Source organism: Danio aesculapii, chromosome 22, assembly GCF_903798145.1.
Source record: "Danio aesculapii chromosome 22, fDanAes4.1, whole genome shotgun sequence".
Taxonomy (NCBI): Eukaryota; Metazoa; Chordata; class Actinopteri; order Cypriniformes; family Danionidae; genus Danio; species Danio aesculapii.
In genome coordinates this window covers 8862327-8877130 of record NC_079456.1, presented here as the reverse complement: position 1 = coordinate 8877130, position 14804 = coordinate 8862327, and the positions used below count along the sequence as shown (strand labels likewise).

At 35.6% G+C, this 14804-nt stretch overlaps 1 protein-coding gene across 1 annotated transcript in view; it reads right to left on the bottom strand.

Annotated features, from left to right (window-relative positions):
• Positions 1-4890: 4890 nt before the first annotated feature.
• The window catches only part of LOC130216623 (SLAM family member 9-like), a 57933-nt gene continuing 48019 nt past the window's right edge, over positions 4891-14804 (bottom strand). The window contains exon 5 of the mRNA XM_056448514.1: positions 4891-4997. Coding sequence (XP_056304489.1) covers positions 4891-4997 — 107 coding nt within the window. The remainder of the gene's footprint in view (positions 4998-14804) is intronic.

Genomic DNA, 14804 nt, shown 5'->3' with positions numbered 1-14804 from the left:
TCGCGCATTTTTATATATATATATATATATATATATATATATATATATATATATATATATATATATATATATATATATATATATTCATTCATTCATATTCTTTTCGGCTTAATTCCTTTATTAATTTGGGTTTGCCACAGCGGAATGAACCGCCAACTCATCCAGCATATATTTTACGCAGCGGATGCCCTTCCAGCTCCAACCTATCTCTGGGAAACATCCATACACACTCCATTCTACTCATACACTACGGACAATTTAGCCTATCCAATTCACCTGTACTGCATGTCTTTGGACTGTGGGGGAAACCGGAGCACCCAAAGGAAACCCGCGCGAGCGCAGGGAAAACATACAAACTCCACACAGAAACACCAACTGACCCAGCCGAGGCTCGAACCAGCGACCTTCTTGCTGTGAGGCGACAGCACTACATACTGCGCCACAGCGTTGCCACAATACAGACTTCAGCATTAGGTAAATAGAAACAGAAGGATCTGTGAAACAGCCGTGAATCAGCACTACTTACTGCGCCACTGCGTTGCCTATATATATATATATATATATTTTTTTTTATGAGGATTGAAAGCGTTGAGAAAACCTTTATTTCATTTATTAATGTTGCATAATATATATGTTAATTTTCAAATTTTGATTTCACCCAGGTCAGTGAGTGATAGGAGCTCTGTTGTGGTTTATGATAGACATTAAGCAGGTTGATTCATACTAATATTTAGGAGTGAATATTGATTGTGAACTTAATTGGCACTCTCAGGTTTCAAGTCTTTGTGAAAGAATTCATCAGCGATTACACTTTTTACGTAGATTAAGATTATTCGGAGTGAGTAGCAGCATAATGCTGACTTTTTATAAAGCAACAATAGAGTCTACTTTAAGATATGGGATTATTGATTGGTTTGGGAATCTGACAGTAAAAATGAAAACCCAAGTAAATAACCTGACGAGAGTGGCAGGAAAAATCATGAGAATTAAGACACTTGGTTAAGATACCTTTGAGTTGTGCACAATCCAACAAGCCAACAAGATTTTTTCTGATTCTTTACATGTGCTGTCTTTGGAGTATAAGCTGAAGAATTGTGGCAGAAGATACAGGGTCGTGTTATGCAAGTACAACAGATATAAACATTCTTTTGTTCCTTTTTCAATTAAGTTGATCAATGCGCAAGTAGGGAAGGATGGTCAAAGATTAAGATAACGGGATTGGTTGGCACAACAGTATCTATGAAAAGCAAAACCTTTTTTCTAAAACAAATTTCTCCTACGGGAGACAATAAATTTTACCTTAACCTTGATTTCATGTGACTGAAGACATTGATCAGCTTTTATAAGACATTTTATCTCAGCTCGGGCTGCAAAATATATCTTTTCAGCATCGGAATTGCAATGTGTGAATATGCAATAGTCAAATTGCAGAATCTGCAACTTTGAGTTGTGATTATAATTAACCAGGAAGCAGTTCAAAACACAAGAAAAGTTGATCCCTGCTACAGAAAGAGCACAAAAACTAATGTCTTTTTTAAGGTATGCGACTGTTTGATTTCAAGCTAATTTAAACCATTTGGGAACAAGAAACGTGTAGCCTTAACAAAGATTAATTAACAAAGACTATACAGTGTTATTTAACATTTCGTTAGATTGTTTGATTTACCTTTCATTCTTATTTTACTTTTTAGCTCAATACTGGTAGAATATCCCCAAATCCATAAAGCACTGTCTGAATCTGTGTTGTGTTATTCTTTAAAACACACTCTCTACAAAATTATCACAATGTAAAGTTACGAATTCTTTCCTAACAAATCTTCTTATGGAATTGCATTAATATCACAGTATTTATTTATATATCGCAGAAAAACGAAATATTTCGATGTCAGTTTTTCCAATATCGTGCAGCCTCAATCCCAGCAGCATTTTTCCAATCGTTGCGTCGGTTGTTTTGTCATTCACACCAGTGTCAGTATTGTTCATTTCCAGCTTTGGTACAGAAATGTCTTTGATCATCAGTTTCATTGTATTTGATGTTTTTAATTAACCAGCTATAACATTATTTACAGTATTTTACATTTCAATTGAATTTTTAACGTTGTACTGTTATTATAACTTTGTTTACTCTTATTAAACCTATTTTTTACTATTATTTTTATCATGCTTAAATACATTTTTCAATGACATGTTTTAAAGGGAATATTTTTTTACTAAATCTAATATGGCAAATTTTGTTTACAAATGACTTTGTATTCTTGCTGAAGCACTTAATTTATTACACTGTGTCCTAGCAACATGCGATGCGACGCGACATGCTATTAAATGTATGTTTTTCATGTTAAAAGGAGTTTTTGTCCTAACTATTTGTGACCGTGACGCACAAAATTTAGATTTTGGAAAGCAGAACAACAGCATTATACTATATGACAATGATTACCTCAGGTACTGATTATGGGATTTATTCAGTGTTAAATGCTACCACTGTGAGTTTGAATATCCTTTTGTGTAACATTTATTTCCATACTACTGAAAGCAGCAGCAGCAGAAAGTTTACCTCAGATGTTAAAAATAACTAGCTGAAGGTTTGAAAATTAAAGTCTGACTGACTGAGTGCAAAGCAAAAACATCAGTTACTCAGTAGCATACTAATGCTATTAAAGAGGTTTAATATGTATTTAGTTTAAAAGCCTTTACCATGTCATTTGGGAGTGCAGTGGCTGGTATTTAAATGCTTCTGTCGTGTCATGTGGGTCATGTGGATTTTGGTGCAGACAGACAAATTGCTTGTTGTTAGGACAGTGTAAATGTTAATCCTTGAGTGGGTAACTCAGAGGTGTTGTATTTTTTTTTCTTCTAGTATTAACTTGGTAGTTTTTATTCTTTATAAATAACAAGTGCCTTTTATCTTTGTATACTTCTCCTCTTTGCAGTTAAGGGAAGATTCTGTTGTCAATTTTCATAACAGATTTTAGTTTCATGTAAATTGGTTCTATAAAACTTGATTGGATGCTTTTACATGTTATTTTAAGCCATGCTTGCTCAGTTCATTGCCTGTTAAAGTTAATACCTTTTATGGAATGAAATCTGCTGTTTATTTTTTTGCTAATAAATATTTTCATATTAAAACAATTATTAATTAGTGCTGACTCTTCACTCTAAGGCTGTAGATTGAAGCGTGTTCTCCACAATAATTTTTTTTCAATTCTAATTTTATTTTATTTACCAGCAGCCTTATTTACTCTTCTTTATTACACCCCCAGCCGACACTCTAGACTGAAAAAACGGAGGTGGTAAAACTTTCTATCACATGTTATTACATAAAACACTTTAAAATGTATTCATTTGTTATTCTACTCTAACATATTAAAGTTAAATGTATGTTATTGGATCACACAGATTTCCTACAACAAATTCGATCAGACAAGAGACAGTCGAAGACAAAAAAGAAGTTATGAAATTGCAGTATATATCAATGTTTTCCTGATCAGTTTAAATATTTTCAATACGACATGATAAATCTAGAGACTTGTTGCTAAAAAAAGTTTTGTTGATAAACTTCATCTTTTTAAGCACCAGATGGCAGCAGACTTTTAGAAAAGTTTTAATAAAATACTTTTGTATCAAAGACCTAATTGGTTTGTTTTAATATGTGTGTGTAAAAAACTTTTAAGATGATTAAGACAAACTTCAGACATACCAAAGTGTCACATGTGAACCTGCAAAACACAAAAAAAAATTTACGAAAAAAAAACATCTAAATTCACAGACTAATCTTTTATTTCAAAACAGAAGCAAAATATACAAACATTAAAACAGCAGATTTTGCATTTGATACTCAAAAACAAATGCTACTTTATGGCTGAAAGAGAAATCTGTACAAAGACGTTTGAGGTTTATGAGTTTCACACAAGCAGTGAATGGAAAAGAAGCTCTGAACACGTATACACACTTGCACATTCAGTGTATAAATTTAACTATAGACACACACATACGTACAAGCTGTGTACAAGGGTTTAAACCATGTTTCTTTCAAGATCTATTAATACAAAGAAAAACCAAAGCAGGTTTCATTTTAACCCATTGTCACAACAGACTTTTCTTCTTCACACTGCATGACAAAAAAAAAATCTAATATGAATTATTACATTTTAAAACAAAAAAAAAATCATTGTAAACTCTCTACACTTGACTTGGGGGAAAAAAAATTTGTAAAAATTTCATTAATTTATTTTCTTCTGCTTTTCCGGGGCCGGGTTGCAGGGGCAGCAGTCTTAGGAGAGAACCCCATACTTCCCTCTCCCCATACACTTCCTCCGGCTTGTCCGGGGGATCTCGAGGTGTTCCCAGGTCAGCCGAGAGACATAGTCCCTCCATCGTGTCCTGGGTCTTCCCCGGGGCCTCCTCCCGTATGGACATGCCTAGAAAACACTTCCCTGTAGGTGTCCAGGAGGCATCCAAAACAGATGCCTGAGCCACCTCAGCTGATTTCACTCTATGTGGAGAAGCAGCGGAGCTCTTCACCCTATCTATAAGGGTGCGCCCTGCCACCATGCAACAGAAACACATTTCGAGGATCTTATTAGCTCTGGGCTCTCTCCCTGGACAGCATGCCAAACAAGCTTTATAATCAATCATTAGCTAAGTGTGAACTCTTGAAATAGTCGTGTTTTGTTGACATACTTGTTAATCTACTTGCCGATGTTTAACTGTTGGAAGGTCAAATTATTCTGACAGTGTAGCATTATGACAGTCATGTTCAATCAGAAACTTTTTCAACAGTTTTCAAATACACCCTTTCAGCCATGCAAAAACTCACATCAGTGACAATATAAACATGTTACATAACGAGAATAACAAGAAAAAAATGCAGATGACTTCAATCCTCCACTGTCAGGATCTGACTTCATAAACCAGCATAGCAAATGTGACCACACCCACCACAGCAGAGAGAGCCAATCGGATCACAGCTTCAGTGAATCCATAAGCATGGACGTAGTCTAGAAAGGGGTGGAAAAGAAAATACAACTTAAAATCTCAAAAGTCAAATAACCCTACAGTACAAAAACTAAACTCTTCAGGCACTTAATTCTTTTCTATTCAAACAGGATATAAACACTGGTTTTAAGGCATGATTTGGATCTTACTGAACCAAATAGACTATGGAGACATATTGGCGTTTACATCGGATGTTTTAATCCACCTCTTTTGTTGACTCTCAGAAGATTTCTAAAGGAAGTGGAGACTTTTTCACTTCGTTTTGAAACAGAGACTACAGAAAACAATACAAAGAGTTGCAACTTTTTAATTTTTTTACTATTCATTTTTTCTGTGACAGCCACAAAACTATGCTGAACATTGTGGGTCTGTTGGATTTAGAGATCATTATTATTATTATTATTATTATTATTATTTTTATTATTGTTATTATTATTATTTGCCATTCCAGACATCAAATTATAAATCATGTCCAGCTAGTAAACAATTACCACACTGAACTAGTAAACTGAGCTAGTAAACAATTAAACCACACTGAACTGAGCTAAACTGAACTGTACTTAAACACTACAAACTGAACTACACTGTTCCTAATTACTATGACCTTTTATGTGAAGCTGCTTTGACACAATCTACATTGTATAAGCGCTATACAAATAAAGGTGAATTGAATTGAATTGAATTGAATTGAATAACAATACTTCCAACACATTTGACGACTGGTGCTGTGAACAACGCTATGAAAAAAATCAGGTTAAATGCATTTTCAACTGCCTTTGGAAGTGGTTGAAAGTTTACAAGCTCAACCATTTAATCAACCATTTTGTTGTTGTTTTAATTGTACCATGGTGAATACAAGGTAATAATGGTTTTGCTGACCAGCACTGAAACCAACAAAACCAGCATCAACACATACCTGACCAGCATATGCAGGGTTTTTTTCCGCAGGGATATTTAGCTTTCTACACATGTGATTGGATGGACTAAAACACATCATTCCATATCATCAAAAATGTGCGAGTAAAATTTTTTTTATTCTCGAGACTATACTATATATACTATATTCCCAGAATTGCCAAAAGTACATGTGGCTTGTGTAGACCAAAGCTTTGTTTGCTTAAGAGCCACATTTTTTATTTCAGTACACATCAGTTGGTAGGTGCCATTTTACTGCTCATTTTGCTAATGGAAACACTAAGTAGATTTAAGAAAGTTATTTTTTTTAGGAGTTAGTTTGGTTGTATACAAACTTCCTTAGGGCTGGAACGTGAATTTCAGGATTTTTTTAACCACACGATAAAGCATGAGGGTATAGAAACTCTATACAGAAACTCGCAAGGCTTGCTCTGCCTCTGAGTTCTTCTGATTGGTCCACTGCTTTTAACTTGGTGTCTAAAAACGTGACTCTCATGTGGATGACCCTTCAAAAGACATGAGAAGTGAGCGTAATGGTCATACACATCAATAAAGTGCATATTTACTAAAACAGTAATATAGCGCATTAGAATGGAACATGTGTTCTGTGTGAACGGCCCCTTATCTAATACCAAAAATCTGTAAAAATGTGTCAGTTTGTACAGAATGGGATTAAAGCACTCAAAATGTGACAACTGGTAAAGGCAATGGACTGCTGATCCATTGTGCGCTGCACTTATATCTAAATCCTGGTCATTCCATGACTTTGGCCAATTGTATTTGGATGCAGACTTGGATTTGCTAGCTGAGACTGCATATCTCAGACTTGCAATGTCAGACACAATGAACTTAATGATGTCACTGTAGGGCAGACCGCTCTTCTTTTGGGGGGCAGTCAATTCCTTATGGTTAATTAGTTGGATTTGTAAACTGAAGTTTGCAGGTTTGAGTCCTGGTACCACCAGGGATTGTAGATGAGGAGTGAGTAGCCAGCACTCTCTTTCAACCTCTTTCACCCTCAATACAATAAATTAGGTCAATAATTGAGGTCAAACCCCAAGTGCTCCCTAGGCACCACAGCAATATAACTGCTCACTGCTCTAGATGTTCATTTACAGTGTATATGTGTGCATTACCGTGTGCATTAGTTTGTAAAGGTTAAATGCAGAGCACAAATTTCAATTATGGATCGCTTTTTACTTTCACTTTAAAAGAGGGAGTTTTTTTAAGGGAAGGTTGAACCCACAATAATAATAATAATAAAAGTGTTTATATAATTAACAGCACATTTGTCTCACCTGAATGTGTCTGACGGTGTGCTGGTGTCCAGATGTGTGGTCTGGTCGCTGAGAGGATGGTGGAGCACAACAACACAGAACAGCTGGAGTTTGATGATGGAGGATCTTGTGGACAGTATCTGGTGATTACAGGAACCTGGAGATGAGCTGAGAAACACAAGACAGTAAACAGTGAGTAACAGAGCTTTAGTGTTGCTCGTATAATTCTAAAATTGAAATTAAGCTGATGTCACGGTGGCGCAGTGGGTAGCACAACCGCCTCACAGCGAGAATGTTGCTGGTTCAAGCCTCAGCTGGGTCAGTTGGCATTTCTGTGTGGACTTTGGATGTTCTCCTCATGTTGGTGTTGGTTTCCTTTGGGTACTCTGGTTTCCACCACAGTTCAAACACATGCACTATAGGTGAATTGGGTAGGATAAATTGTCCGTATAAGTGTGAATGAGTGTGTATGGATGTTTCCCAGTGATGGGTTGCAACTGGAAGGGCATCCGCTGCGTCAAACATATGTTGGATAAGTTGGCGGTTCATTCCGCTGTGGTAAACCCAGATTAATTCAGGAACTACGCCGAAAATAAAATGAATTAATAAAATTAAGCTTGAAATCTTGTACCTTTGAGAAATAATGATGCAGTTTTGACATGTACAATTACATTTGTGAGGTAAGACCTCACGTTCCTCCTGTAACATTAATAGAATGTTTATTCAAAGTTATCTGTTTGTTAGAGGTTTATTTTTTACTACTCTAAAAATATTACCAATATGTCATTTTTAACACATTGGTGTGTTTTAGTTTGGATGAAAAAACTTTTTTTTGGAAATATTACTTTTTTTTTAGAACGTTCAGTGCATGTAGTCCCATTTTGTTTGCTAAGTTCTAAAATGGAATGTTTCATTGATGTTTTTTTATGTTCTAAAAATGGTGGCTCAGTGGTTAGCACTGTCGCCTCACAGCAAGAAGGTCGCTGGTTTGAGTCCCGGCTGGGCCAGTTGGCGTTTCTGTGTGGAGTTTGCATGTTCTCCCTGTGTTGGCATGGGTTTTCTCTGGGTGCTCTGGTTTCCCCCACAGTTCAAAGATATGCACCATAGGTGAATTGGAGAAACAAAATCGTCCGTAGGGTATGATTGTGAGAGTGTATGGGTGTTTCCCAGTAATAGATTGCGGCTAAAATGGGCATCCGTTACTTAAAACATATAGTTGGTGGTTCATTCCACTACGGTGACCCCTGATAAATAAGGACTAAGGAAAATGAATGAATGAACAAATGAAGGTTCAGAGGACAGTGTGAAATGGCATTTTTATGACTTAATGGTAATATTATCGAAACATTATTTTTTTTCTAGCAGAGATAAACTTGCACAGTCAAACTTATAAATGCACAAATGTATTTGTTTGACCCAGCCGAGGCTTGAGCCAGCGACCTTCATGCTGTGAGGCGACTGCGGTACCCACTACGCCACCCTGAATTGTGAGTAATTTTTGTTTAATTTATGGTAATCTATTCCTTTAGGTAAAAAAACATTTTTGAGCAAGCTATCCCTTTAAAAAAATCTGCCCAGAAATTCCTCTTTATTCACCACCCATTACTGTACTGACCGTCACTTGTTTTGTGACGCCACTGATCGGTTTACCTCATCATCTTAATCCATGGTTATGATCTTCAATTCTACAGCAATATAGGAAATTAACGTTGCTCTTTTCCTTCATTGTACTTTTCAATCATACTGATTTTAGCGTACTATATAGTATTCAAGTATGCAATTTTGGATGCAGCATGTAAGTGTGGTCACATAAAAGTCCATCTTTGCGAGACAAGGCATTCCACATGTGGTAATAATGGGCTGTGCTACAGTAGCAAAGACTTCTGATATTTGCTGAGTAGTTTGAGTTTCAACATGTGACATCCAGCCAATTAATCCACAATTGAATGGAAAAGCAGAGAAAGGAGTACACTAAAATTGCTACTCAAAAAAGCAGTACACAGTAAACCGGATCCGTATTTACCTGTAGCTCTGCTGAATGACCATGCTTCACCATTAGAACATGGCATGCACCCTGCAGAAATCCTGAGGGGACTTGGCGTACGGACCACACTTCCTGGCCTAGCAATACCCAGAAAGAGCAAAAATCTAATGAGAAAACAACAGAACTTGAAATGGAGACAAAGGGCAAATCATGACACCTTAGTGACTAGAAGAACTTTCCAAATGTGACACCATGTGTCTGGGGTTGCAGCAGTACCTGGTCTAAAAGAGCCACAGTGCTGGAGGTGTTGAACCCGAGATTCAGATGGAGGATGGTCAAATTTTGAGGAGAAATCGGAGGAGTTTGTACACAGGGATCCACTGAAACATCTGAGACACTTCCAGTGCTAGATGGGAATGAACCAGCTGATGACATGAAATCACCTGTGGTAAGAAATCTAAGCGCAGTGTAAAGCCCCCCAAGAGATTTAACCTGTAAAAATGCTTAAATAAGCAAATAAGAGTAAGTGCAGTCTGGTTATTATTAATATTCAGTGTTAGTATCTGACACTATAATTGCTGTGTTAAGTTTGTAACTTAAAAAGTGCCCATTTCAATGGTTGTTCTATCTTCATGTTTACTCGATTTCTTTTAATAACTTGTTCTTAGGGTGACACGGTGGTGCAGTAGGTAGTGCTGTTGCCTCACAGCAAGAAGGTCGCTGGTTCGAGCCTCGGCTGAGTCAGTTGGCATTTCTGTGTGGAGTTTGCATGTTCTCCTATCGTTCGCGTGGGTTTCCTCTGGGTGCTCCGGTTTCCCCCACAGTCCAAATTGGGTAGGCTAAATTGTCCATAGTGTATGAGAGTGTATGGATGTTTCCCAGAGATAGGTTGCGGCTGGAAGGGCATCCGCTGTGTAAAACATGTGCTGAATTAGTTGGCGGTTCATTCCGCTGTGGCGACCCTGGATTAATAAAGGGACTAAGCCGAAAAGAAAATGAATGAATAAATTAACTTGTTCTTAACATCTAAAAGAAAAAAGATGTGCTATTATGTAGATGTGTATGCTATTGCTATGAGTAACCGCTAGGAGTCAGTGATGTTACACTTATCAGTGTGTATAGTTGAAGGCCTAGAATAAGAAAATATACAGCAGTATTTCCTGAAGGCACACTAACAGTTACAGTACACATTCTCAACTTTTTCTTAATCAAACACACGTGAATCAACACAGCAGAACATTAGAGGAGACTCCAAAACCTGAGATGAATGGGTCAGATAAGGGAGACATCCAAAATATGTACTGTTTGTGTACCTTCAAGAACAGGGTTGGGACACACTGTTATACAGGACTGTTTCTGTATTTAATCAAAAAACATGACACTTGTTTTATTTACAGCAGTGTGGCAGGATGTTTAGTCTATCTGTTAAACTAATGCGCTTACGCACTATTGATACCCACCACACGATCGGATCCAGGTGCTCGTTTTTCCCCTGAGAGAATCATAAAGCTGTAACATTATCTCAGAATTAATAAGAAACTAAATTTTTTCAGAGAAAACATGGATGTAGTACTAGTCTAGTTTTTAGACACTCAAGATCGAAGAGAGCTTGTCACATTGCCTTTAAGAGAGGGTGAGTAAATAAAAAATTACTTTTATTTTAACCACAAAAGCTCATCGTTCACTAACTCTGAGATACACGTTCTGTGGTTAAAAGTAGTATATATATGGTGATATATAAGGTGATGAGAACAAATTCAATTGTTTTTACTCAGTGATTTTACTTTTATAGTGACGAATACGTCCTTTCCATTGCTTTTAAAGTGAAATAACTGAACATAAACATACGAGGCTGAGAAAAATGATCATTTTAAATGGCATTTAGAGGTTTTGGCATCTGAACTCTTCATTTCTTTATTCTAAGAATTTAAAGTTCTAATTTCTAATGCAAAGTATTTTTTATTATTTCTGAAACTTACAGTTTAAATGCACATGTGTAAATAAAGCAATTTGACAAAATGGTAGGAAATATTTTTGGTATAATAACTATCCAACAAGATAAACCAGCAAAAATAGTTCTTAATATGTCAATAAAATGTAATATTTATACCTCAATTAAACAGAATGAATAAATAATCAGGTGAATAACTGCAAAAAGGTATAGTTTTTCAGAAAACAAATAACCCCGCCTTTCAATAAGCTGGCTACAGGTCTGAAAGTGTAATGTTAAAATAATGTTTATTAACTGATAAAGAGAGAGTTTAATAAAGACTTTCGCTTATTTTTCGTACAGATTAAACATGTCTCATAGTATTATTAAAAGGTGGAGCACAGGCTGTAGTTTTTCAGACAAAATGTTTCAACCGAAATTGAAGATGTTACTCAAGAGATTAGGAGAACTGGCAGGATCATATACGTTTACATGTAATTTAGGTGTTTATTCTGCAGTTAGTTTTCAGGGAATATTGTTCACAGACTAGTCTGCTATAACTTTTGACTGATCGTAAAAGCGGTGAAAACAGTAGCAAAGCGGCATTATCATGATGGACTCATTCAGTAGCGAACTTGAGTTTATGTGACTTACATTTTCGTTGAAAAAAGCTTTTTATGTCCACCTTTGTTTGCTATCGACATCCTCACTTGTGCATCCCCACCTCGCGCAGTTGTTTCGGCGCTGCTTGTATCTGAAAGCACGTCCCCTCCGTCCACCCTAAATCTACGCCCCTGGTGTCAGTGACTGGGAAAATATCAAAATAAAATCTGTACGTTTATCTGGTGCATTCAGAGACCTTTATTTAGCTACAATTAAATAAAGTTTATAAAATAAACGCGTGATCAAATACTACACTAAAATATGCTTGCTACCTTATTTTTCTAAATTAAATGAACATTTCTAGTCATCTCAACTTATATTAATCAAGCTTATTAAAATAATAAGCTTAAACTTTGCAAAACTTTCATAAAATGTAGTTGAAACTGATTAACTTATGATAATAATTAAATTAACCCTTTGATGCACTGCATGGGTCTAAAGTGACCCGTCCAAGTTTGTTTTTTCTAAATCTATTTTACAGATTGTGCTTCAAAGGGTTAACAAAAACATTTGTATTCATGACTTTTTGTCATTTCATGTAGATGTGTAAATTTCAGAATAATATACAATATTAGAATATTATTGCAGAATAATATTACAGAATAATATATTATATTACATAATAGAATAATATTACAGAATAATATATTACATAATATAATAATATTACAGAATAATATAGCAATTTCAAAAACATAATGAGACTAATATAACAGATTAAGAAAATATTAAATGGTTATACATTTTTTTAATAAATGTTAATAAAAATATGTATTTTCCATGATTAGCCGCTAGTTGATGCTTTAGTGGGATTTTAGTAGAGGTGTGCTGTCTATGTAGTGCCATCTGTGACTAAACTAGAAATATATAAATAAATGAATATACAAAGAAATGTAAAAAAGCAAATATAAATAAATACATATATAATAATAAACAAAAATAAATAAATATGCTTAATTATAATAACAATTACTTCCTTTTGTATTTTTACATTGTTTTCCACTTTTATTTTTTTTTCTTTATTTTATGTCTACATTTATTTATTTCCAATTTTATTTTATTTATTTATTTATTTTATTTTTAATGTACCGAGTTCTGAGTGGAACTTTGTGGTGACCAAACAAAACACAAAAATGTATTGCTGACGTGCCGGTTGATAGTGTGGAAAGAATGATATAGGGGCCGTTCATTTGTCTAAAACTGTGTGGAAATCAATGGAAAAGCATGAATTATGAGGAAACTTGAATATGCTGGCCAGTTCATTATCTGTCTTTTATAGCCAAAAGACAGTACAGTTTCAATTTTTTTTATCTGTTTATTAAACTTTTACAGATATAACAAAGTAATTTTACTAAGAAATTTAAACAAATATTATACAGTTTAAACAATATTTAAACAAGTTTAATATTTGTGTTCTTTTGTGATAGAGTAATAAAAATGTTCACATTTACAAAAAAAAAACCTCATTGCTAAACATAAGAAGTTGTGCTCCTTGAACACGTCTCCTTATGAAGTCTTTTGGTCTTTGATCATTTTGTCATGAATATACTTTTTTTAAACACAGGCCGTCGACGTGGTGGCACAGTGGGTAGCACATTCGCCTCATAGCAAGAAGGTCGCTGGTTCGAGCCTAGGCTTGGTCAGTTGGCGTTTCTGTGTGGAGTTTGCATGTTCTCCCCGTGTTCATGTAGGTTTCCTAGACGTGTCACTCGTATTCTTTTGAATATGGAAAAGTGTAACAGTCAATATGGCGAATGAAGCCCCACCTTCTAGTAAAGGAGCCAGTGAGCAATCACTATATGGCTAATAAAGCTCGCCTTCTAGTACAGGAGCCAATCAGCGATTGCTATATGGTGAATAAAGCCCGCCTTCTAGTACAGGAGCCAATCAGCGATTGCTATATGGTGAATAAAGCCCTCCTTCTAGTACAGGAGCCAATCAGCGATTGCTATATGGTGAATAAAGCCCTCCTTCTAGTACAGGAGCCAATCAGCGATTGCTATATGGTGAATAAAGCCAGCCTTCTAATACAGGAGCCAATCAGCGATTGCTATATGGTGAGTAAAGCCCACCTTCTAGTACAGGAGCCAATCAGCGATTGCTATATGGTGAGTAAAGCCCACCTTCTAGTACAGGAGCCAATCAGCGATCGCTATAGAATGACAACTCTCTGGGGAGGGGTTTGGACTAGACCTAAGTTTCTAGATTTTTGTGTGATACAAACATTCAGAAATGAAACTAAGTAAACTAAAACATATGCTGAATAAGTTGGCGGTTTATTCCGCTGTGGCGACCCCAGATTAATAAAGGGACTAAGTGAATAAAATGAATGAATAAACACACAGGCCTACATAGGAATTATTACAGAAACAAGTTTGAAGGAATCAAAAATGAATGGATTGAAATGGCCACAAACCGTAATACAGGGGTGTCCAAACTCAGTCCTGGAGGGCCGGTGTCCTGGATATTTTAATTCCAACCCCAATTAAACACACCTGAACCAGTTAATCAAACTCTTTCTAGGTATACTAGAATCTCCAGACAGGTGTGTTGAAGGAAGTTGGAGCTAAACTATGCAGGACACCGGCCCTATAGGGCAGAGTTTGGACTGCCCTGCCCTAATAAAAAGAAAATGTATGCTATAATGATTGCACAGAAAAACATATAGCTAAAGTAATCAAATGAATGCAACACTAATAAAACTAATATTAGATATTATGTAAAAATATGAATACAGTGATATAAATATTTCAAGAAAGATATCAAGGTATCAATACACAGAATTTAAATGTAAAAGATGTTTGAGAACTTATTCACAGTAAAGTCTCATGATGATCATCTCTTTGTGTGACCTGTAGTCCTAATAACACAATGACATTCAAAATCACAACAAACGTGTTATTAAATTGTTTTAAAATTGTAATCATGCAGATAATTCTCTTCATTCAATCTTAAGAGATGTTTAGATAATGTACAGGTCTTGTTAGTTTTCAAAAGCAGCTGACATTTAAACAGGAAAGTCAATACTTCCAACATGGTT